This window comes from Podarcis filfolensis (assembly GCF_964270895.1).
Source record: "Podarcis filfolensis genome assembly, chromosome: 8".
NCBI lineage: Eukaryota > Metazoa > Chordata > Lepidosauria > Squamata > Lacertidae > Podarcis > Podarcis filfolensis.
In genome coordinates, this window is record NC_139611.1 from 73,459,174 (window position 1) to 73,484,661 (window position 25,488).

Below are 25,488 nucleotides of genomic sequence, written 5' to 3' on the forward strand. Positions count from 1 at the left end.
TTAACTCTTTAAATACCAGATATGTCCCGGAAAAACTTGACGTATGGCAACCCTAGTTACATCTCTCATCATCCTTGTCCATTGTCTGTTGGCCATTGACCATGCTAGCTAGGGCTTAATGGAGCTGGAGTTCACCAACATCTGGAGAGCAACAGATAGGCTACTCTCAATTCAGAAGGAAACCCTTTTCATTCCCTTAAAAATATTTCTTTCTAGAGGTTACAAAATATTTACAGTATAGTATTGGCTAAACACATGCTAGTACAGTGGTACCTCTGGATGTGAACGGGATCCGTTCTGGAGCCCCGTTTGCATCCAGAAGTGAACGCAACTCATGTCTGCACATGCGTGAGTCATGATTCACCGCTTCTGAGCATGCACGTGACATCATTCTGACTGTCTGCGCATGCGCGAGCTGCAAAACCCGGAAATAACGCGCAACCCGAAAGTACTTATCCCGAAGCTACTTCAACCTGAGGTATGACTGTATTACAAATTAAGAATGATGCTAAGCAATATTATTATTCATTCAGTGGCTGGGTTAAAGTAAGGAATGAGAAAGACAGGCATCTTGTATGAATCAAGCAGAACGAAATTATCTATGGATGGCATTGTTTGTTTTGAGTTTTGGCCTTCAAATTCTAAATACTGTGTATGTGCAAATGACTATTGTGATTCCTCTGTTTGTCTCACAGCTTGTGATTTTAATAAAGAATATTTTTAACACAAGCACACAGATTCCCAAGCCTACAAGGAAACCTCATTAAAAAGACAGAAATATGCTTTTGGATTTACAGGCAACCTTCCATTTACGCATGTTCAAGGCATAAACAACTGTGCATGCACGCATCACTGCGAACCCAGATGTGGCACAAAAGGGGGGGGGGACAGCCCTAAAATGGTGCAAAAACGTTGTCTTGCAATCCCAGGAGCCTTTTGCACTGAAGTTTGAGGCTTGCAGAGAGTTCAAGTTTGAGAAAAGGAGATTTGGAGGGAGCAATTGTGGTGGAGTTTGGTGGAGTTTTTGGGTTACCAAAGGGGTTTTTCAAGGGTTTCCTGAGGTTTAGAGAGTGCTTACATGCTTTTTCAATGGTTTTCTGCACCTGCAAACATCCCTGCAAAGACAACTGATGCAGCACAACTATTATCTACATTGTTGTTGTTTAGTCGTTTGGTCGTGTCTGACTCTTCGTGACCCCATGGACCAGAGCATGCCAGGCACTCCTGTCTTCCACTGCCTCCCACAGTTTGATCAAACTCATGTTTGTATCTTCGAGAACACTGTCCAACCATCTCGTCCTCTGTCATCCCCTTCTCCTTGTGCCCTCCATCTTTCCCAACATCAGGGTCTTTTCCAGGGAGTCTTCTCTTCTCATTAGGTGGCCAAAGTATTGGAGCCTCAGCTTCATGATCTGTCCTTCCAGTGAGCACTTAGGGCTGATTTCCTGAAGAATGGAGAGGTTTGATCTTCTTGCAGTCCATGGGACTCTCAAGAGTCTCCTCCAGCACCATAATTCCAAAGCATCAATTCTTTGGCGATTAGCCTTCTTTATGGTCCAGCTCTCACTTCCATACATCACTACTGGGAAAACCATTATCTACATTACTATTATTATCTACACACAAAATGTTCTTGCTTGAATCCAGTGAAGTTATACTCTGAGCAGAGCCACTGAAATCAATGATGAAAGGTGCTATCGAATCCTCCTCTGTCCACCTCCAGGGTTTTGCAAGTGGTGGAGCCAACCACCACACATCCAATGGATATGTTGCAGGTGGCGGGGGGGGGGAGCAGGATGATCAGGCCCAACTCCTGGCTGGTGCTTCAGTCAGGTTCAGATCAAGCTCAATGCTACGGCATGCTAGTGGTGGGACTGGTTCAGCCCTGCTTCCCCCTTGCCCTGGAAGCACCCTGTTCAGCGGATTTCTGCTGGCCTTACCATTGTGCCTCCCACCCACTTGCATGTTTGGTGAACAGAAGTGGGAGTTTGGTGCTGACAGTGTAATGCACGCATCATTCCATTGCATACCCTCCAACATGGAACAGGGTTACCTTCAGATGTCTTCCAAAGGTTGTATAGTTTTTCATCATAAGCTTTATTGCTCTAGCCAAAGGCCATGGCATCATTCACAAAGGGAACAAAAAGAAAAGCAATAATAACCATAAAAACATCAGGCACTGCAGATACAATAAACCACGATCACATCTCCTAAAAATTATTTGTTGCATACGATGGAATAGCAGGGGGTGCCAGCTTAAATGTCCGAATCACCTTAGGTTGTATATTTATTTATCTCCTTGGTTCGGGGTGGGGCGTGTCACATAACTCCATACCCTCCAACATTTCTCCAATGAAAATAGGGACGTCCTAAGGAAATGCTGGACATTCCGGGATAAAATCAGAAACCGGGATGGCTTCTGTAAATCCAGGACTGTCCCTGGAAAATAGGGACACTTGGAGGGTCTGCCGTTGGCAGTGGCTGGTAACTCTGCCATTAGATGCCAGGCACTGGCTGGACGAAGAGGAGCGGTGGGAGGTACCAGCCGGAAAGCCCTCTAGGGAAACCTCAAAGGAGGAAGGCTCAGAGCCAGGGGAATGATGGTGGGAGACTGAAGACAGATCAAAGTTGGAGGTTGGACAAAAAGCAGGCTTGTATGAGATTGAGGAAGAAGAGGCAGAAAGTACTGCAGAAGTGGGACAGGCGGTTTTCCTCTGAGTGCGAAAGGACCCCTCCTTCTGCTTTCTAGATGAGCAAACATCCAAGAGAGGGCAGCAGGAACTAGTGAGCTAGCTCTGTACCTTTTGCTGTTCTAGTCACCCTCTATAACATATCTTTAGGATACAGGAGCATATAAGTATTGTTATAAAAAATAAAATAAAATATGAAACCAATTAAAAAATATATATATAAATATAGTCTACTACTTCTACAACTACTATAATAAATTATATATTTATAGACTGCCCATCTGACTGGGTTGCTACAGCTACTCTGGGCGGCTTCCAACAAATGACAACACGGTAAGACATCAGACATTATAAATAAATAAAATGTGAAAACATTTTTTTTAAAAAAAAACAATTACAAATTGAAAAAATAGTTTACAACAGCAACACTTAAATACAATCAGTTCCACTTGATCCTTGACCCCAGCCCTGTAGCCATCTGGAATATTTAATGTACAAGCAACTTTATATCTTAATGCATTTTTTAAAAAATAGCTCTATGCGTCATGATTGCCATGGCCGTCTACACAGGGGAGACAGGAGGAAAAGCCTCTTATGGCTTTTCTTTTGGCTTGGGCTGGGCCACCTTTCCTCTCTTCCTTATAACTGGTGAGTATGTGTCAAATGGGAAATGCTGAAAATGTGCGTCTTTATTTAAAGTTTTGCTTTCGCATGGAGTTGGCAGCTGCATTCTTTCATTACGGAATAGTGTGGGACTGATCTGCAAGTTTAGCATCATCATGTGGTCATGCCCCTGGCAGCGTGCCACATTGGCTGCAGACGGAGGCTCATATATTGATCAATTTCCTGGTGTAACACAGAATACCACTATCAGCAAAAGAGGTAGAGGGTGGAATGTGAACCAATCCCCTGGGTGTGCTTCTTTACCGCAAGCATGGATTACTTCTGGATTTTTTTGGCCTTGAAAAGCATTCAGAAATGTCATTCTACCTTCATGCCAACACTATGAATGAATCAGGTTTCCCCAGATTCAGCTCGAAGGACAGGAAAAGCATCTGAATCAAGTATGACCTGAGTATGTCAGTAGGATTTCCGGACTAGTGAAATGCATTTGTGCCAAACTTCTGCAATAGGTAATTCACTAGCCTTATTGCTTACAAACTCTCCCAGAGACTGGCTGAGTACAAATGATATTATATTCTAGAATTAATGGAGACAGAGCACTTCTTTTATTCACAGAGAATCTAGATATATTTTTTGGTCCCGAAAAGCACTTCTTGATAAATGGGTTTTATTCCAGAAGTAAATGCTCTTTGCAGATAGATTTTGCATTATCCCACAATACATCTATTTGAAAACCTATGAAAACAGATGGAGCCTGGCAAGAGGAGTCCCTTGTAGAAGTCTCAAAATGCACAAACAATGTAGTTCTGTGGGAGAGAACTGGGCCTGTTAGAATGGCAGGGCTTTGAGGATCAGGGCATGATTCCCCTGATGAGAAAGGAAGGTAATGCTGGGATCAATGATCTGGATATCTCAGTTAGTGTTTTATTCCCTGCTGGCTATGCCCTCACCAGCCCTTTTTCTCTCCTGATAGGTGGGCTGGCTTTCCATATTAATGCCGCTTGAACATAATGACGCAAAGATTGTGCTACATTTTCAGATGAGCTATGCTGATGTTACAGACACAGACACCATCTGCACTGGGACAAGTTGAGCCTGGAGGAAATGACTATACTTTCGTGATGAAGCTGATAACAATAGCAATAGTGTTAAGGAATAACAAATTCACAACACATTGGAATCTGTTAACTGACTACGGAAATAGCCAACTTAGTGTCCTCCAAATGCTGTTGTGTTATAAATTAGGGTTGCCATATCTTCAAAAGCAAAAGAGAGAACATATTTTAATTATTTATTTATTATTTTAAATTAAATTAAATGGGGGAGGGTGGGCTCTATGAAACTGCTTAGCTGAGCAGTTAAAGGAGCCCCCAGTCTGGCACTGGTTTGCCCACAAGCAGGGGGAGCACTGGGGCTGGCTCAGCTGGGGATTGGGAGCTCTCCTGTGCCCCAGCTGAACCACGCAAAGGAGCCCTGATGCTCCTCCCGCTCTGAAGCATGCTGCTTGCGCTTGCAGGACACAGCTGTTCATGCTTCTGGAAGGCAGTTCCCGAGCACATGTGTGCTTTGTTTAAAACCAAAAAACCCTGGACATTTTGGCAATTAAAAAAAAATCCCACCAGATGATGTTTTCACCCTTTAAATACCAGATATGTCCTGGAAAAACTGGACGTATGGCAACCCTAGTTACAACTCCCTTCATCGTCGTCCATAGGGCCATTGACCAGGCTAGCTGGGGCTGATTGCAGCTGGAGTTCACCAACATCTGGAGAGCAACAGATAGGCTACTCCCAGTTCTGAAAGAAACCTTTTTCATTCCCCTAAACTGTGACCATTTTAAAACATTTCTTTTTAGAGGTTACAAAATATTTACAGTATAGTATTGGCCTAACACATGCTACTATTACGAGTTAAGAATGATGTGAAGCAATATTATTCTTTCAGTTAATGTAAGGAACGAGAAAGACAGGTATCTTGTATGAATCAAACAGGACGAAATTATCTATGGATTACATTGTTTGTTTTGAGTTTTGGCCTTCAGTTTCTGTATAGTGCAAATAACTATTGTTATTCTTCTGTTTGTCTCACAGCTTGTGGTTTTAATAAAGAATATTTTTAACACAAGTTCACAGATTCCCAAGTCAAAAAAGGCAACCTCATTACAAAGACAGAAATATGCTTTTGGATTTACAGGCAACCTTCCATTTACGCATGTTCAAGGCATACACGACTGTGCATGCACGCATCATCGCGAACCCAGAAGTGGCATGGAAAAGGGGGGGGTGGCCCTAAAAGAGCATGGAAATGACAAAAATGGTTCAAAAACGGTGTCTCCCAATCCCAGGAGCCTTTGCACTGAACCTTGAGGCCTACAGAGAATTTGAGTTTGAGAAAGGATGTTTGGAGAGTGCAATTGTGGCGGACTTTAAAGGGGCTTTCAAGACTTTCCAGAGGTTTAGAGAGTGTTTGCAGGCTTTTCCAATGGTGTTCCCAATATGCATGATTTCACTTCAGCACATGGTGCCTCAGAACATCACCCCTGCATAAGTGGGGAATTGCCTGTAGGATCAGGAGATCAAGTTCTGTACCCAGCAGACATTCTTGAAAACTCAGCTGGTGCAACACAACTGTTCTATCTATCATCTCACATGCAAGTTCTTCCTGAATTCATTTCTGGCATTTTAATCAGACCTGAATGTGACGGACAACCTGTTTATTCATCCTGTTATGTTTGCAAAAAATAAAAAAGTTAGGAGGAGTTTAGCGACAGCTAAAAAAGCCAATGCAATTCTGGGCTGCATCAATAGGAGTATAGCATCTAGATCAAGGGAAGTAATAGTGCCACTGTATTCTGCTCTGGTCAGACCTCACCTGGAGTACTGTGTCCAGTTCTGGGCACCACATTCAAGAAGGACACTGACAAACTGGAACGTGTCCAGAGGAGGGCAACCAAAATGGTCAAAGGCCTGGAAACGATGCCTTATGAAGAACGGCTAAGGGAGCTGGGCATGTTTAGCCTGGAGAAGAGGAGGTTAAGGGGTGATATGATAGCCATGTTCAAATATATAAAAGGATGTCACATAGAGGAGGGAGAAAGGTTGTTTTCTGCTGCTCCAGAGAAGCGGACACGGAGCAATGGTTCCAAACTACAAGAAAGAAGATTCCACCTAAACATTAGGAAAAACTTCCTGACAGTAAGAGCTGTTCGACAGTGGAATTTGCTGCCAAGGAGTGTGGTGGAGTCTCCTTCTTTGGAGGTCTTTAAGCAGAGGCTTGACAACCATATGTCAGGAGTGCTCTGATGGTGTTTCCTGCTTGGCAGGGGGTTGGACTCGATGGCCCTTGTGGTCTCTTCCAACTCTATGATTCTATGATTCTAGTTTAGACTATGTCCAGTCTTTATTGAGCATCCATTCTGATTTGCTTGTGGAGCAGTTATACAAATATCACTCATCCTGTCTTCATCCTGATCTGTTTGTCAGGTGTTCACTTGACTTCTCATTATTTCTTCACAAATACACATACAAATTACTTGTCAATCCACCCCCATCACCTCTCTAACCACAGATAGTCTAAATTCTAGCCAACTAAATCCTGCTCAGAGTAGACCCATTGAAACTAATGAATAGGACTAGAATTGAATGGCACGTTCTGTTTCATTCTGAAAAGTGGATTTGTTGTGCCAGGGCGACACTTTAATCTACTTTATTTGTGCAAACATAAAGTTACAGCATGTCCTTTAACCTCTCCTGCAAAACTGACAATCTGGAGGCATCCTGAGTGAGCTTTCTAAATTTAACACCAGTGAAACATAAAACTATCTGGAAAAACAAACAGGCCACATTGACATTAACAATTTTGTATGGAGAGGGGTTGTTTCTTAATGAAATGCTGTATCTTTCCCTGTGTGAAAAGATACTTTCAGAGTTTGAGGAGATGCTATTGAAGGGACTTTGCATAACTGAGTGATTGGCAATAAAATGGCTGCTCTTATTCAACATTTACAGACACGAAGCAGGGACAAATACATATACAGTCATACCTTGGTTTTGGAACAGCTTAGTTCTTGAATGTTTTGGCTCCCGAACGCCACAAACCTGGAAGTGAGTGTTCCAGTTTGCGAACTATTTTTGGAAAGCTGGACGTCCAACGTGGCTTCCACAGCTTCTGATCAGAAGCCACACTTTGGTTTCTGAACGTTTTGGAAGTCGAATGGACTTCCGGAACAGATTCTGTTCAACTTCCAAGTTATGACTATATATTTAAATTTTGCATATTCTCATGAAGTCTGAAGTGGCATTGATGGACCAGGACAGCTCTCTGAAGATGTTGACCCATTGTGTGGCGACTGTGAATGCAGATTTGTCAAAGGGAGTGTCTCCATAACTCACGCTCAGCATAACTTCTATAAGCCCTGCATTCATTGTAGTGGAACTAACCTAGTGGAACTCCCTCCAAACCAAGATTACAAAAGCAACCTCCTCCCTGCACTCGAGATGCATGACTAAAGCTTTCTTGTTCCAGCAGGCATTTCAAGGTAGTGGTTCCTGTATGATGTATATTGTATTGTTTGATTTTCCTGTTTCCTGCAGGTTTTTGGTTTTCTTAATGCACACGGCTTACAAATGTGCATGATTAAGTCCTAAAGAAATGCCTTAATAAAAATAAAATAACATTGTGATATAAATAACTTCAGTACAGGTTCCTATAAACATAGTATAAAATTTGTCCCAGGACTCCCCTCCCTAATGTTATGAGTCTGAGGGGCACTTGGAGGGGACACCATAAGCAGAGCCTCATTGTTGTTGTTTAGTCGTGTCCAACTCTTCGTGACCCCATGGACCAGAGCACGCCAGGCACTCCTGTCTTCCACTGCCTCCCGCAGTTTCGTCAAATACATGTTGGTCTCTTCTATAACACTGTCCGTCCATCTCGTCCTCTGTCGTCCCCTTCTCCTTGTGCCCTCCCATCTTTCCCAACATCAAGGTCTTTTCCAGGGAGTCTTCTCTTCTCATGAGGTGGCCAAAGTATTGGAGCCTCAGCTTCAGGATCTGTCCTTCCAGTGAGCACTCAGGGCTGATTTCCTTCAGAATGGATAGGTTTGATCTCCTTCAGTCCATGGGACTCTCAAGAGTCTCCTCCAGCACCATAATTCAAAAGCATCGATTCTTTGGCGATCAGCCTTCTATATGGTCCAGCTCTCACTTCCATACATCACTACTGGGAAAACCATAGCTTTAACTATACGGACCTTTGTTGGCAAGGGAATGTCTCTGCTTTTTAGGTTTGTCATTGCTGTCTAGGTTTGTCATTGCTTTTCTCCCAAGAAGCAGGCGTCTTTTAATTTCATGACTGCTGTCACCATCTGCAGTGAAGAGCCTCATTAATTTTGCAATCAGGTGGTGGCAGAGGTGTGAGAGGCTTCTCTGATCATCGGCAATGGGGATTCATCCCGACTCAGCTGAACATAGAAAAGAGGCTACGATGAGGAACACACCTGAGCAGGCTGGGGAGCCTCAAACTTGTGGGCCAAACATGGACCACGAGACATCCGCATCTGGTCCACTGCTTCCACTTCCTGGCCCTCTGTGTGCAATTATACCTGGAAACTACTGTACCTTTAGTAGTGGCACCTGGCTGGTGGAGGACAGGGGGAAAATCATTAATACCCTGTCTTCCTCCTGTGTATTTTGTAGTGGTTTGATCTTCAGCTGCAGCCCTGGAAGCCAACTCCTAGGGGCTGTGGGGTCTTTGGGCCCCCAGTAAATTATTTGAGGTGGTTGGGAGCCCCCAAAGTTGATGGCCATTGACATTCAAATGGTGTGTGTGCACTGCGTCATGCAATTGATTATGTGGGGTGGGGCTTGCCTGCTCCCCCCCTAAATATTTTACTCAAGTTGGCACCCCCGGCTACAGCTGCAGATGTCTGCAGATGTAGCAGCTGCTATTAAAGCTAATGGGAGGATGCGTCCATAGAACAGGTGGGGAGTCTGAAATGATCCTCACACCTGAGCAAAAAGTGTACTGATCCACTGTACAAGCCAGCTCAACCATTCAGAGAAGAAACGACGCGAATCGACATGGACTTTTAAAAGGGTAAAAGAGTATTGGGAAATGATCCATAATGAACTGAAAAAAATGTTTAAAAGTACTTTCCCCCCAAAATCAGAGTCCTTTCTGTTGGGGATAATTCAGACTGAAATTCCCAGGTGTCAAAAAAAGGTTATTTATGTATGCTACTACCACGGCCTGGGTTTTGTTAGCCCAAAAATGGGAAAAGGAAAGAGGCCCCAACCAAAGAAGAATGGCAACTCAAGCTGACAGAATATGCGCAACATGCAGACTTAACAGATAGAATAAGAGAACAAGAAGAACATATGTTTAGAGAAGACTGGAAAACGTTTGTCGAATATATGGGAAATAATTGTGTACAGCTGAAAACGCTGGCAGCATTAAGATAAATTCAACAGTGTAAATAACTTTTGATGGATGCAATAGTGGAACACTGAATGGTACAGTTTTTGTAAAAGATACAGGGATTTGTGATATGTAAAATGAACAATGGAAAGAGAAGAAGGGAAGCCACTGATATTTTAATGTGTATTTTAAATTGTAAAACACAAAATTTAATAAAAATTAGATACAAGAAGGATGCAAATGAACACAAAGCTTGGTGGAGAGAGATGGGGGCCTTCCACAGAAGGGCTGTGCCCTTGAAGAGGAGGAGCTGATCCTGCCCATCCCTGTTAAAATACAAATCCCATGGGTGTGGAGTCAGAGCATGCCTGGCACTTGTTCCAGAGTGCTGACTTCACCTGAAGAAAAGAAGAGCCGATTCTGAGCCAGGTGAGATGAAACATCTCTAGATTTATGCTGGAGGGAAAGAGAATTTCCCCCCCAAAAGCTGCTTAGCTAATTTGGATACTACTTAAATGGAACCAGTGAGAGGGGCTTAAATCTATTGCTTTGCACTAGTTTCATGCAGTGAAATACTAAACACACAGACACACAGTCAACTTCTTAGTTCTAATTTCTATGATGCTTATTTTGTTGAGAAGTATGTTCCGTCCACATTTTAAAGTTAACTAGTCCTGGACTTATATGCAGATTGGAACACGGGTGTCAAGTGGATTAGAGCCATCCTTGAATTTTGTGGTGCAATTCCAGTTCAGATAGGCATGTCTCAAATGTGCTGAAAAGCATACAAAATGTATATTTGGTTATGGGAGAGGACGGATATAGAAATGTGTACTTTAGGGCAAAGTGCATACAATTTTGATGCGGAATTTTGGTGCTTTTTTGTTACAACACTAAACAGGGAAGAATGGATCTCTAAGTGCATGTGAAACTGGAATGCAGTGGAAATAGGGTATTAGTTTGCTTTATAATCTATATAATGCTTTATGGTTAATATAATTGAATGGTTGGTTGGTTATATGCACATCAATCTGCATATCAATTAGCAGTAGCATATTTTATTTCTAGATTCTTCATTTCACATATAGTAATAGTAATTGCTTTGAAGAGGCATATCCTATATTATGAATGACGCTTTTAAATGGGCATATGCCACTTCCAACAGTTGTGGGAAGTTGTGTTAAAGCGAGCTTTATTTTTTAAAAAACAACAACAACCCTGTTGCTTAGTTAATTGAGGACATCTTTTAAATTCAACCCAGGCTGCTTTAATCTGTCAATCTGATTATTTGATCTGGTAGACCTAGGCACATGAGCACCATACATTAAAATCACTATTATACCACTTTAAACAGTCATGACCTCACCCAAAGAATCCCAGGAATTGTAAAGGGTGCTGAGAGCTTTCTGGCAACTCCCTTTCCCTGACAGAGCCACGATTCCCAGAATTCCATGGGAAGAGGTATTGACAGTTTAGCACTCTTGAGTTTATAGCTCTGTGAAGGGTTATTTTTTATTGCATCAAAATTGGAATTCCATATTTTTTGGAAAGATAAACATCAGCCACAATCACAAGCAGAGCACTTTACAATTGCTAAACAGGCAGAGAAATCATTAGGTTCCACCAAGTGCCACCAAGATTCTACACCAGGCATCCCCAACCTTCGGCCCTCCAGATGTTTTGGACTACAATTCCCATCATCGCTTACCACTGGTCCTGTTAGCTAGGGATCATGGGAGTTGTAGGCCAAAACATCTGGAGGACCGCAGGTTGGGGATACCTGTTCTACACCCTCCAACATTTCTCCAATGAAAATAGGGGCGTCCCATTCCATAATGATAATTTAACTATTAATAGTAATACACATCTTATTGGGTTGCCCCAGCACTCTGGGCAGCCTCCAACATATATAAAAACATAATAAAACATTTTTAAAAACCTCCCTATACAGGATTGCCTTCAGACAACTCGGGAGTTGGATAACTCCATACCCTCCAACATTTCTCCATTGAAAACAGGGGCTTTCTATGGAAAAGCTGGATATTCTAGGATCAAATAAAAAGCCAGGATGGCTTCTCTAAATCAGGGACATCCCTGGAAAATAGGGACACTTGGAGGGTCTGAGATTCTCAGTGATTTTCAGGTGGTTCAGGGAAAGTAAAACTTGGGGGCCACTACAGTAAACGCTACCCCTCTTGCGTAAGATATTCCTTGTGAGAGCAGAACGGGGAAGGAGGGAACAGTTTTTTTACTTGCAAAGCACCCTGAGGACCTGCAGTATAGAAATGCTAAATGCCTGTCACAGTCTGCTGAGTTTGAGGAAATCTTCTGTTCACAACAGCGCAATCTGCTGTAGACCTTTTAAAAGAAAAAATCTAAACATAGTCTGCAACTGCATACCCTCCAAGTGCCCTGATTTTCCAGGGACAGTCTCAGAATTACAAAAGCCACCCTTGCTTCTGATTTCATCCTGGAATGTCCCTATTTCCCCTGCCAGTACAGTTTCCACCCCCATCGTTCAGCCCGGGCACTGAGGTCCAACTCCGAGAGCCTTCTGGCTGTTCCCTCCCTGTGAGAAGTGAGGTTACAGGGAACCAGGCAGAGGCCCTTCTCGGTAGTGGTGCCTGCCTTGTGGAACGCCCTCCCATCAGATGTCAAGGAAATAAACAACCATCTGACTTTTAGAAGACATCTGAAGGCAACCCTGTTTAGAGAAGTTTTAAATGACTGATGTTTTATTCTGTGTTTTTAATCTGTTGGGAGCTGCCCAGAGTAGCTGGGGAAACCCAGTCGGATGGGTGGGGTATAAATAATTTATTATTATTATTATTATTATTATTATTATTATTATTATTATTACTACTACTACTACTACTACTACTGCAAGGTGAACCAGTGCTTGTCCCGAGCAGTGGCTGTGGCTATAGCAGCTGCAAGGAAAGCAGTGGCGTAGCGTGGGTTGTCAGCACCCGGGGCAAGGCAAGTAATTTGCGCCCCCTAACCCGTGGATTTGCGCCCCCTAACCCATGGATTTGCCCTAACCCCAGATGTTGCGCCCGGTGCGGCCGGCCCCCCCCTGCACCCCCCACGCTACGCCACTGAAGGAAAGTACCCTGTTGCCTTTCCATGACCATGACTGGTGGCCTCTTCCCCTTGGGCAGTTCCTAGCGGCTGCTGGAGAGCGGCTGAGAAGGATGAGAGGCTGCCACCACTGAGGCCCTGCCCCATGTGACCCACCAGCTCTGAGGGGCAGGCAGAGGACAGGGCCACGATGGGCAGGGAGAAAGAGGTATAGTGGTTAATAGTGGTGGACTCGTAATCTGGGGAACCGGGTTCGCGTCTCCGCTCCTCCACATGCAGCTGCTGGGTGACCTTGGGCCAGTCACACTTCTCTGAAGTCTCTCAGTCCCACTCACCTCACAGAGTGTTTGTTGTGGGGGAGGAAGGGAAAGGAGAATGTTAGCTGCTTTGAGACTCCTTAAAGTGAGTTAAAGACGGGATATCAAGTCCAAACTCTCCTCCTCCTCCTCCTTTTTGTAAATCTACCAAAGAATAAAACAGGATAAAAAATGGGATTAAGGGATTTTTCTCAGGGCAGTGGAGGGCATGTGCTCTATGTCCTGTTGGTTGTGATGGAGGTGGCATTTGCCTAAGGTTGCCATACGTCAGGAATTTCCCGGACACTAATAATAATAATAATAATAATAATAATAATAATAATAATAATAATAATAATAAAACATAGCTGGAATACTACAGCAGTCAGAAGCAGTATCTTGGCAGGAAATGTCCGGGAAAATCCTGTTGTATGGCAACCAATGTCGGACGTCAGGATTTTGGCGATTTCCCATGTGAATAGCTCAAAAAAATATTTATTTTTGAGATTTTGCCTAAAAAGTTCTGCAACTTTGCAAAAAAAAAAAAAAAAGCAGCTCTGGATTTTCACTTTTTAAAATATGTCAGCCCTACACTTGCCCCTCTTCTGATAGAAAATGCTCGGGAGATGGACAACAAATGGAGGGTCAAGGAGGGTCAGTTGAGGTTAGTGACAAATGTTCTTCTTTTCCATATAGAATAAGAGAACAAGAAGAGCATATGTTTAGAGAAGATTGGAAAATGTTTATTGAATATATGGGAAATAACTGTGTATAGCTGAAAATGCTGGCAGCATTAAGATAAATTCAGCAGTGTAAATAAGTTATGATGGGTGTAATAATGGAATACTGAATGGTATAGTCTCTGTAAAATATGCAGGGATTGATGATATGTAAAACGAACCATGGGAAGAGAAGAAGGGAAGTCACTGATATCTTAAGGATGTAAACATTAGTACTTTAAATTGTAAAACAGAAAATTTAATAAAAATTAGAGAGATGTCCCTATTTTCATCTGGGGAAGGTTGGAGGGAATGCAACTGACGAAGAATAACATGAATATCTCCTTTCCGCAGGTTCATCATCCTTATTTCTCGCCTCTGTTACATAGCTGAGCATTCTCGCAATGAATGTCCTACAGTTTAGCACTGTGGCTTGCGCTTTCATCAGCCTCCTGTTCCTCCTCATTGCCCTGGGCTCAGATTACTGGTTGCAAAGCAGTGTTTCCAACAATGGCCTGTGGGTAGATTGTAATTCCAAAGATGGTTGTCGTTCATTTGGGATGGATGTGCCAGGTAAGAACTTCTCTGTCTTCAGCTCTGAGTACTGTTGTTGAGTGTGAGTGTGAGAATTGAGTGTGCCTCCGGGAGCAAAGTCAAACCACTGCGTTAGCAGCATTGAAGTGACCTCCCCAGGGTGCAAGCCTGAGCAGTGTTTATGGAGGTCCTGGGGTGCTCAGGTGAGAAGGCTGTGCTCTTGGCCTTGCTGGTGTGGTCCAAAGGAAAGCAGAGTACCAGCTTAGCTGCAGAAGTTGCTGGAAGGAGACGTATAAGGTGTCATCCAACCGTTTTAGGGACTCCACTCTGGATTTGTGTAGGGTTTACTCCCTAGCCTTTTCTTCTCCTGTAGATATCCCACAAAGCAGCAGAAGTTTCCTTCCTTCTCCTAGATGTCCTACAGATCAGGAGTGCCAACTTGGCCCCGCAACTGAGGGTGCCTGGGGCTGAGGGTGCCATGCAGCGTGCCTGGCCCTGGCACTGAAATTTGTGGGTGCCCGGCCCCTTCATGGGGAATTTTGTGGGTGCTTGAGCACCCAGGGAGTTGCCACCTATGCTACAGATGTTTTCCCAGGTTGATGAGCCCCATCTGCCCCTCACTTCCATCTTCAGCATGTGCAGAAACCACCCTCTTGATCATTGGACCCACTATTGATCTCATCTGCACAATCCACCAGAGCCTCTCTTTGCACACAGGGGAAGTCCCTAGCTCACCGAGGGTCTGAGACCCATTGGCTGCCTTCACGCCAGCCGGTCAAAGTCATTCCTGGGAAGTGGCCATTGCCACGTGCTGACTAGGAGCCACAGGTGAGAGCTGATTGCAGGGTGGGTATGCAGCCAAAATGGCGACGGAGGTAGCAGCCTAGCCAGAACCTCCCTCCCTCAATTAAGCTTTTAATTAGGTTTTAGCCATTTTCAGACCCTATGTTTATATTTTGAGTTGTCATTTTGTTTTCTTTGCTTTTAGCCTACTGGTTTATTGTTTTATTGTTTTATTGCCTATTGTTTTATGGCTCAACTCGATTTAGCGTAACAAGGAACACTAAAGAAGATAGATTGCAGCCTTTGCGACTAACGCACAGTTTTCATCCATTGAACATAAGACCTGGCCTTGACCTGATAGAATGCTTCTAATTATCTGGAAGGAAAAAACGAGGCATTAAGAGCCAAAACAGCATACTTGGGACTCACAATTCCACCGACGCAGAGAAGAGGCGGAAAGCAAACAGCTTCATTCCTAGCTCAGAAACAGAGCAAACTGTGCTGGGGGAACCCTCCTCCATTCTAAGAAGGAAGGAGATGATCCGACCCCCCCCCCTCTTTCAAGGAGGGAAGGAGATGATCTGACCCAGAAAACAGGAGTAGGAGGGATTCCCCCTATCCCAAACACTGACCCACCCATGTCCTTAGAACAAGACAATAGAGGATCTTGTTTCCAGCAGATTCCAGATTTATACCCTTATCAAGAGATTTGCATGATGTCAGCAGAAACTGTGGTCTTAGTTCTTCAAAGACTGAATGAAATTTTCACCAAAATAGCTAATATAGAGGAATACTTGGATAATTTCCCTCCCTCTATAAATGCCCAAAGGGCTAAAAGGAGGATTAGATACAACTATGCCAGCGACCTGTCAATACGAGTCACGGATGAAATAAGGCCTTGCCAAGTCCTCCAGGTAAACCTGATAATGCTTGAGATTCATCGAAATGAGTACAGGTGGATGAATTGCAGGTTAATTACGATGTCCTTATCTCAGATTTTGAACTGCCGTTACCAAAAAGTAGATCTGAAAAATTTCCATTTCCTGCCCAGCATAAGAAACATCACACGCCTGATTATGACTTTTAGAACTCCAGCTCTTCCATCTTGACTTATGGAGATGAAAAACATCTTATGGCGGTCTCACCTTCTTCACCCGATAAGGGTTTTCAAGGATGAGACAGTGAGGCAGCTGGTCCCTGGCAGAGAACCAAAGCAAATGCCGATAAGGGAAGCTAAATTAAACAATAGAAACACTACCTGCACGGAGGAAGATAAACCCGTGAGTTCAGAATTAGAAGAACTGACGAGGAGATTACTGAGTATAAAGACAGAGATCTCAATTCAAAACATAAGGATGTTAGAGCCTGGAACACAATATTGAAATATGCCCAATAGCCCTTTATCTCGAAGAAAGACACCTGTGCAATTTCCTGATCTTTTCCCAAGCGATAGCGATGGAGAAGATGAACCCGGCGACCCTGACACTCTCATGGCAACAACTTCTAAAGAACTTCATGCCATGGATAGATTGCTGAAACCAAGCACCCAGGCTATACCAGAGCCTTTGCTTAATACTCCTAAAACTTACGAGAACGACCGACTTTCCCTACTGCATCTTTGGCGAGATGACGAACGGAGTCTCTGAACATGAAGCTGGCTCTCTGCTCGCTAGTGACCCCCATTTTACAGCACATGCCTCATTAATACTCCCAAAGGCACAGAAAGAGTTAATAGCCCCCTGGCTACCTCATGAGGGAGAGAGGGATTAACAGTTAGCTCCCCTCGCTACCTGGGGTGTGGCTGGATGGGTTTTACCTACAGGAGATGTTTGTCCTGCTGATTTTTCATCTCAATATTATACCTTTTCGATTTGGGAGACTTGGCCCAGGGATGTTATGTTAGTGAGGGTATATCATTCCTTTATAGGGGAGGCTAGTGTGGAGTCTGGGATTGCCACCATCGAAGGACAAGGGAGGAATGGTGGTGGGGGTAGATATTATCGGTGAAGGGTTTTGAGATGCGGTGATGCTTGAACCCCTTCCAATCTACGCCCCATCCCAAGGGACATGGGTAGGGTGAGCAGGGATTACCCACCTCCATCATTGGTGCTGTGCAATGCCAGGTCCTCAGGCAATAAAACCACCACCTTGCGAAACTTCTTTATCTTGAAGAGGGTTGACCTGGTTTGTGTGATGGAGACCTGGGTGCGCGAAGGCGAAGTAGTCACCTTGCATGAGATGACACCTCCAGGTTTCTCCATCCTCCACCAATCGCGGACTGTTTGTAGCATTGTTAATCTGGGAGGGTTGCTCTTTCAGGGCTCTGCCACCACCATCAATCTCCGGCATTGAATGTGTTGGCCTAGTGTGGGGCACCAAGGAGAGCATGGCTGTCTTTTTATTATTATTATTTATCATTAAAAGTGGACAGACTATCCCAAAAAGAGCACAGTGTGTCTGCCACCGGAGGTTCTAGTCCTCCCACAATACCCCATGCATCCTGCTAGGAGTACTCGATGTATGGTATTCAAAACAGGAAGAGACTTTCATTTCTAAGGTACACAGCAGTGTGTGAGGCAGTTCATGGTTCTTCAACTGCCTGAGAGCCCAGCGTGACTAGAGTTAAGACCTTTACTCTGTGTGTTTGTGGGTGTGGGTGTGTATGCTGGTACGCATATCTTGGTAAAGTTTATGTCGGTACCGCCATAAAATGGATGCCATGGGCAACAAAAAAAAGAACAGTTGACAGTATTCTGTACTGTCTTTACTATTTTTAATACATGAATGAGTCCTATTGTTCAATCCCATAGATATATTTAATCCTCTTCTTTCTTTCTTTCTCTTCCTTCCTTCCTGAAAGATTACTACCATGCTACCCGAGCCTTCATGTTCTTCGGGATGATTGCTGGAGCCGTCTCTTGCCTTACGCTTATTGGCAAATTTTTTGACTTTCAATTTGGCTCCCTCTCCAAGACCAAGACCGCAGCTGTAGCCAGCCTTGTTGCAGGTAACCTGGGCATCATAACCATCTGATTCCACAGTCAGTTCATGCTCCTCAAACCCCAGAACTCAGATGTATATACCTGACAAACTATTATTAGCGGAACTAAGTTATACTCAGAATTGTTGCTGTTGTTGTTTAGTCGTTTAGTCATGTCCGACTCTTCGTGACCCCGTGGACCAGAGCACGCCAGGCACTTCTGTCTTCCACTGCCTCCCACAGCTTGGTCAAACTCATGCTGGTAGCTTCGAGAATACTGTCCAGCTATCTCGTCCTCTGTCGTCCCCTTCTCCTTGTGCCTTCCATCTTTCCCAACATCAGGGTCTTTTCCAGGGAGACTTCTCTTCTCATGAGGTGGCCAAAGTATTGGAGCCTCAGCTTCAGGATTTGTCCTTCCAGTGAGCACTCAGGGCTGATTTCCTTAAGAACGGAGAGGTTTGATCTTCTTGCAGTCCATGGGACTCTCAAGAGTCTCCTCCATGGACAAAGACAACAGGCATATGCTCAGAGTAGACCCACTCAAATTGATGGATCTGGTTAAAAGGTGCAATGCAACCCCAGCCCTTTCCATCCCTGGTTTCGGAGTTACAAAGGAGAAGTGGGAGTGCAAAGGGCTTTCAAAGCCTCCCCAGAGCAACTGCTTTCCACTTGCTATGTTGGAGTTGGAAATCAGCCATGTGGGTTGGCTTCAAAAGGCACACTGCAAGGAGAAGTGGCTTCCATTGAATGAAAACCACATCCCCCTTCTTGAGTATAGCATGCTTCTAAGACTTGCCCCTTTTAACCTCATGCTGCCACAACCAAGCGGGATGAAGAATTTGCCTGGGAAGAGGAACAGCACAGGAAGGTGGCCACTAGCTGTGCTGACCAGCCTGGTTCTCTGGGTCCTGGGAGAATAAACCACTGGGCTGGCAGGCAGAGGAGGGCAGCAGAGCAGGGCAGTGGCTGCCACCTGTTCCGGCTGTCCCTCTACATCTCACCTGGGCCACCCACCCACCACTTCTCATCACACTGTATATTACATCGCCACCTGTCTGTGTTCAAGTGAACTGCAGAGTGATGGCACACTTATCTTTTTATTGCATGTTACACATATAAAGACAGTTAAACAACGGCATATGAAAACAATTGAAAAATAACAACCGTAAATATAAAAATCTGTTTAAAACAACAGCATCTGCATATCGATCCATTCAGATCCAGTACAGATACCAGCTGAGATAAAGATTTTAGTAGGCTTGTTGAAAGAGGAACATCTTTACCAGGCACTAAAAAGACAAGAGAGAATTTGCTTGAGGATATGTAGTGGGAGGGAGTTCCAAGTGTCACCACATCAAAGGCCCAATTTTGACATAATGTGGAACGAACCTCCTCATAGGCTGGGGCCTGCAGGATGCTGTCTCCTGCAGAACACAGTGGTCAGCTTGCGATGTAGGGGGTGAATTAATCCTTTAAACATGCTGGTTCCTAACTGCTTAGGACTTTGTACACCAATAACCGCACCCTGAGCCTATCCTGGCATCTAACTGGCAGTCAGTGCACATCTTTCAGCAGCAGCATAATTTGATGGTGATGTTTGGCTTTGGTGAGCAACTGAGCCTCTCCATTTTGTACAAGCTGAATTTTCCTGGTCATCTTCCAGGATTTGATTTATACATAATCTAATATCCTAATGCATTTTCCCCCCTTAATAGCTCTTTGCGTCATGATTGCCATGGCCACCTTCACAGGGCAGACAGAAGGAAAAGGCTCTTACGGATGGTCTTTTGGCTTGGGCTGGGCCTCCTTTCCTCTCTTCCTTATGACTGGTGAGTATTTGTCGAATGGGAAATGCCGAAAATGTACGTCTTCATTTCAAGGTTTACCTTCACACAGAGTTCCCAGCTGCATTCTTTCATTACAGAACAATCTGGGGCTGATCTACACGTTTAGCATCACCATGTAGTCGTGCCCCTGGCAGCGTGCCATATCGGCTGTGGGTAGAGGTTCACATGTTGGACAGTTTCCGGGTGTGACATGCCATACACTTGATTCCACTCTCAGCAAAAGAGGAAGAGGGCGGAATGTGGACCAATCCCCTGGGTGTGCTGCTTTTCTGAAAGCATGGATTACTTCTGTATGTTTTGCATTGAAAACAATTCAGAAATGTCATTCTCCCTTCTTACCTTACCCTCTGAAGGAATCAGGTTCCCCCAGATTCAGCTCGAAGGGCAGGAAAAACCATCTGAATCAAGTTTGACCTGAGTAGGTAGACAGGATTTCCAGACTACAGAAGTGCATTTGTACAAAACTTCAGCAATTTGGAATTCATTGGCCTTATTCCTTACAAACTCCTCCAGAGACTTTAGCTGTATATTCATTATTCTAGAGAGCCTGTGTGGTGTAGTGGTTAAGAGCAGTAGTCTCGTAATCTGGTGAACTGGGTTCGCTTCCCCGCTCCTCCACATGCAGCTGCTGGGTGACCTTGGGCTAGTCACACTTCTCTGAAGTCTCTCCGAGATACCCTGGGGTGAAGTCCCGCTTCACCTTCTTGGGAGTCCCTCTCTTATGCTTTGGGGGGGGGGTAGCAAGGGGGAAGAATAATGATTTCCTCCACCACCAGCCCCAAATTCTATAGTAAGAAAAATTGGGGGCCAAGCCAACTGGGGAAATGGTGAGTCTCTAACTATAGAGCTCAGGTATTGCCGCCCAGCGCAGCGCTGAGCGCGGGAGAGAACCACACCAGACCAGCCCAGGCAGCAGCAAGAAGAAGCTGGCAGCGGCGGCAGGTTAGGGGTTAGGGGGCGCTACGCCACTGCTGCTGCTGCTGCTGCTGCTTCTTCTTCTTCTTCTTCTTCTTCTTCTTCTTCTTCTTCTTCTTCTTCTTCTTCTTCTTCTTCATACCAAGTACTTTCCCCACCCCCTAAGAAGTCCACAGGCAATCTAGATCTATTTTTTTGACCCAGTAAACCACTCCTTGATAAACTGTTTTCATTCCAAAAATAGCAGCTCATTGCAAATTGATTTTGCCTTACCCCACAATGCAACCCTTTGAAAACTTATAAAAACAGGTGTATGTGGGGTGGGGAGGAGCATCTACTTCTGCCCAATGACTTATATATGGACCAAGGAAAATATCTGCATAAGGCAGCTTCTTATGATCAAAGTCAACACTGGCTGAGTATTTCCAGGATCATGTGTGTCCAGGGTGGACATCTTTACTAATGGCTTTGCCATCCTTTCCTTCCGTAGTGTGGGAATGCAGAAACTGAACTGGGATCCTCAAGTGGACTTCTGGCTGATATGTCACATGAAATCGTAGAATCTTAGAATTGGAAAAGACCCCAAGGGTCATCTAGTCCAGCCCCCTGCTATGCAGGAAACTCAGCTAGAGCATCTATGACAGATGGCCACCCAACCTCTGTTTAAAAACCTCCAAGGAAGGAGAGTCTACCACCTCTTGTGGGAGTCTGTTCCACTGCCGAACAGCTCTTACTGTTAAAAGTTTTTCTGAATGTTAATAATAATAATAATAATAATAATAATAATAATTTATTATTTGTACCCCGCCCATCTGGCTGGGTTTCCCCAGCCACTCTGGGCGGCTTCCATAGAAACCAAAAATACACTAAAATATCACAGATTAAAAACTTCCCTGAACAGGGCTGCCTTAAGATGTCTTCTGAATGTCAGGTAGTTATTTATCGCTTTGACATCTGATGGGAGGGCATTCCACAGGGCAGGCGCCACTACCGAGAAGGCCCTCTGCCTGGTTCCCTGTAGCTTTGCTTCTCGCAATGAGGGAACCGCCAGAAGGCCCTCGGCGCTGGACCTCAGCATCCGGGCAGTTGGAATCTCCTTACTTGAAGCCACTGGTTTGAGGCATACCCTCCAGTGCAGGAGAAATCAATCATGATCCCTCCTCCATATGACAGCCCTTAAGATATTTGAGGATGGCTATCATATCTCCTCTTAGTCTCCCCTTTAACAGGCTAAATATACTCAGCTCCTCATAAGGCTTAATTTCCAGACCCTTGATCATCTTGGTTGCCCTCCTCTGCACACGTTCCAGCTTGTTCAACATCCTTCTTAAACTGAGGTGCCCAGAATTGGACACAGTGTTCCAAGTGTACTCTGACCAAGGCAGAATAGAGTGGTGCTATTACAGTGGTACCTCGGGTTAAGAACTTAATTCGTTCCGGAGGTCCGTTCTTAACCTGAAACTGTTCTTAACCTCAAGACCACTTTAGCTAATGGGGCCTCCTGCTGCTGCCGCGCGATTTCTCATCCTGAAGCAAAGTTCTTAACCCGAGGTACTATTTCTGGGTTAGCGGAGTCTGTAACATGAAGCGTATGTAACCCGAGGTACCACTGTACTTCCCTTGATCAGGACACTATACTTCTCTTGATGCAGCCCTAGAATAGTGTAAGCTTTTTTGCTGCTGCATCACACTGTTGACTCCTTTAAGCTTGTCATCTACTAAGACCCCCAGATCCCTTTCACATGTACTGCTAGTAAGCCAGGTGTCCCCCATCCTATATTTGTGCATCTGGTTCTTCCTGCCTAAGTGGAGAACTACACTTGTCCTTATTTAAATTCATTTTGTTAGCTTGTGCCCAGTTCTCCAATCCGTTAAGGTCATTTTGAATTCTGATTGTGTCCTCTGCAGCGTTTGCTACCCCTCCCAGTTTGGTGTCAATGGCTTGGGGAGGGACGTCTTGGCTTCAATATATGCATTTTATGATCAAATTCATTTAGAAATGTATACATTGAACTAATACATGTCGTGAATACATTTTTAATATGTTTTTTTGCATAATTTAAATAAACAATTTACATACTAATGTGAGAATGGGGTTAACAGGCCAGAACTAGGCTGATCCACCTATCCCTAGACACCTCCCTTTCTATCTAGGACTTGTCCCTTGCAAAAGTCTCAAAATGTGCAAAGAATGTAGTTCTGTGGAAGAAAATGCCGTATTGGCCTGAATATAAGCCGCACCCGCAAATAAGCCTCACCTTTAAAATTCAGGGGGGGGGGGGAGAGAAAAAGACAATACCCAAATATAAGCCGCTCCCTTAAAATTCCACAGGCACTCACACCCGTAAATGGCAAATGTAGAAGAAAATCCTACGGGTACTAGAGAGGACCTGCAAGTGGGTTAAACACCGTAGCACCGTAAATGCAAATTTAAAAAATCAATACTGCACTGTAAGATATGGGGAAAGCGATAAATGACATTAGAATTAATTGCACAACAGTCTCAAATTGGCAATACAACATTTTTTTTCTTCCGTTTTACCATATGTCTGTTTCAGCAGCGATTTTGTGAAAGCCAATTTTTGTAAGGTCCTGAATTTAAGCCTCACTTTAATTTTTCACAGTTGGAATTTGGAAAAAAAGTGCAGCTTATATTCAGGCCAATACGGTATATGTCCGTCCATTAGAATGGCAGGGGTTTGAGGATCAGCGCATGTTCCCATCTTTGAGCAAGAGAAGTAATCTTGGGGTCAATGATCAGGATATCTTGGGTGATGTTTTATTCTCCTCTGCCAATTGCCCGATTCAGCTCCTACTCTCTTCTGACAGGTGCACTGGCTTTCCTCTTGGATGGGTCAGCATGAACATGAGGGAAAGACTCTGCTACCATTTCAGATGACACCTGGAGCTATGTTGATCACGTGGGATGCAAACACAGCCTGCACCAAGACAAGCTGGACCTGGAGGAAATAACTATACTTTCATGACGAAACTGATGCATTATATAATAGCAATAGGGTTAAGAAACAGCAACGTAGTCCCTTCACCACAAATTGCAATCTATTAACTCAGTACTGTGAAACAGAACTACCAACAAAAGACACAACTCCCAGCATCCCATACCACTGGCCTTTCTGACTTAGGAAAGCAAAAGACAGGCTAACTTTGGATTAGAAGGAAATCATTCCTTGCCCAAATGGTGACATTAATTTTTTTTAAAAGAGATTAAAGAGTATATCCAAGATATTGGTTGCTTAGCATATACAACTATTATTAATGAAGAATAGTGATGAACAGTAGTCAGTGGCTGGGTTAAAGATAAGGAATGAATAAACCAGACATCTTCTATGCATCCAGCAGAAAGGAATAGCCTATGGCTATGCAGTAAATTATATGCTTTGCGGTATTGCCTTCACATTTTGTATGAGCACATGACCTTTGTGATTCACCTGTTTTTCTCCTGTATCTTGTGGTTTTAATGATGAATAATATATTTAAAATGGACCCAAAGATTCCCATGCCTAAAAGGCAGCCTGCATATGACAACAGAAACACGGCTTTCGATTCAGAATCAGGTCAGGTTCTGCAGCCAGAAGACAGCCCTGCAAAGTCATTAGAAGCAATAGAACCTCCCTCTTCTCCATCTCTTGATAGGCCTTCCTCTGTCTGTCTCTCAAACATGCAAGTCCTTTGAGAAAAATGGTTCTTCTTGCCAAGCTCCTTCGGGGCATTTTAATTAGACCTGAATGTGACTTTTTCTTTAACAGAATGTTCCCCTAGACAACCTACTTGTTGAGCATTCATCCAGGTGTGCTTGCAGAAAATGGGTTAGGCAAAGGTTAGACTGTGTCTGGTCTTTCTTGAGCATCCATTCTGATTTGCTTATGGGGCAGTCATGCAACAATCAGCAGTCATCCTGCCTTCATCACTGTTGGATGTTTATATGTCTTCCCGTTAATCACTTCTCCACACACACAAACACACCACTTGTCCATGCATCCCCCCTCGTCAACCTAAGGGTTGTAGCCAACTGATTTCTAATCAAATATCCTATGACAGGAGCTGAACATCATCGAGAGAAACAATTCCTGAAAGAGAGAACAGCAGGTTCTTTTACAGGCAGGGCCAGATTTAGGTTTGATGAGGCCCTTAGCAACTGAAGGTAATGGGGCCCTTTATATGTCCAGCTGTCCTTCGTCAACAACACAGTGTCACTGTTTTTTGTGTTGAATATATGCTATATGGTAATTTATGGACCTAACAGGTATCTAAAGCCATTTGTACATAACAGTCCCTGCAGAATGTAGGCACCCTATATATAGAAATGAGCAAACCAGTGATATTTTAGGGAGCAGGCTAGCAGGCGGGGCCCATTACTTGCATCATAGGAGCCTACATAAAACAAAACACTCTTGTTGTATGCAGGTTTTATTTTATTTGTTTTTTATCTTATATTTTGGAAATGTACATCCAGGTTTTTTTCCTTTAAATTTTTTGGGGGGCCTCCAAAAGTGTGGAGCCCTAAGCTATAGCTTGTTCAGCTTATACGTAAATCTGGCACTGTTTACAGGGTTTTAAAAAAATCTTCCTCTCCTATTATCC

At 44.0% G+C, this 25,488-nt stretch overlaps 2 protein-coding genes and 1 long non-coding RNA gene across 3 annotated transcripts in view; 2 read left to right on the forward strand and 1 right to left on the reverse strand.

Moving 5' to 3' along the window:
- Positions 1-25,488, reverse strand: part of LOC310769267 — a 122,574-nt gene that overhangs the window by 48,759 nt on the left and 48,327 nt on the right. The gene's annotated exons all lie outside the window — the stretch shown is intronic.
- The window catches only part of LOC310769085 (lens fiber membrane intrinsic protein-like), a 79,911-nt gene that overhangs the window by 44,815 nt on the left and 9,608 nt on the right, over positions 1-25,488 (forward strand). The window lies entirely within an intron of this gene.
- Positions 10,095-24,930, forward strand: LOC310769092 (protein NKG7-like). The gene is made up of 5 exons (XM_083628189.1): positions 10,095-10,160; positions 14,182-14,400; positions 18,005-18,151; positions 19,840-19,953; positions 23,716-24,930. Exons 2-5 carry the CDS (start codon positions 14,232-14,234, stop codon positions 23,748-23,750), a joined length of 465 nt encoding a protein of 154 aa, XP_083484315.1. The 5' UTR covers positions 10,095-10,160; positions 14,182-14,231; the 3' UTR covers positions 23,751-24,930.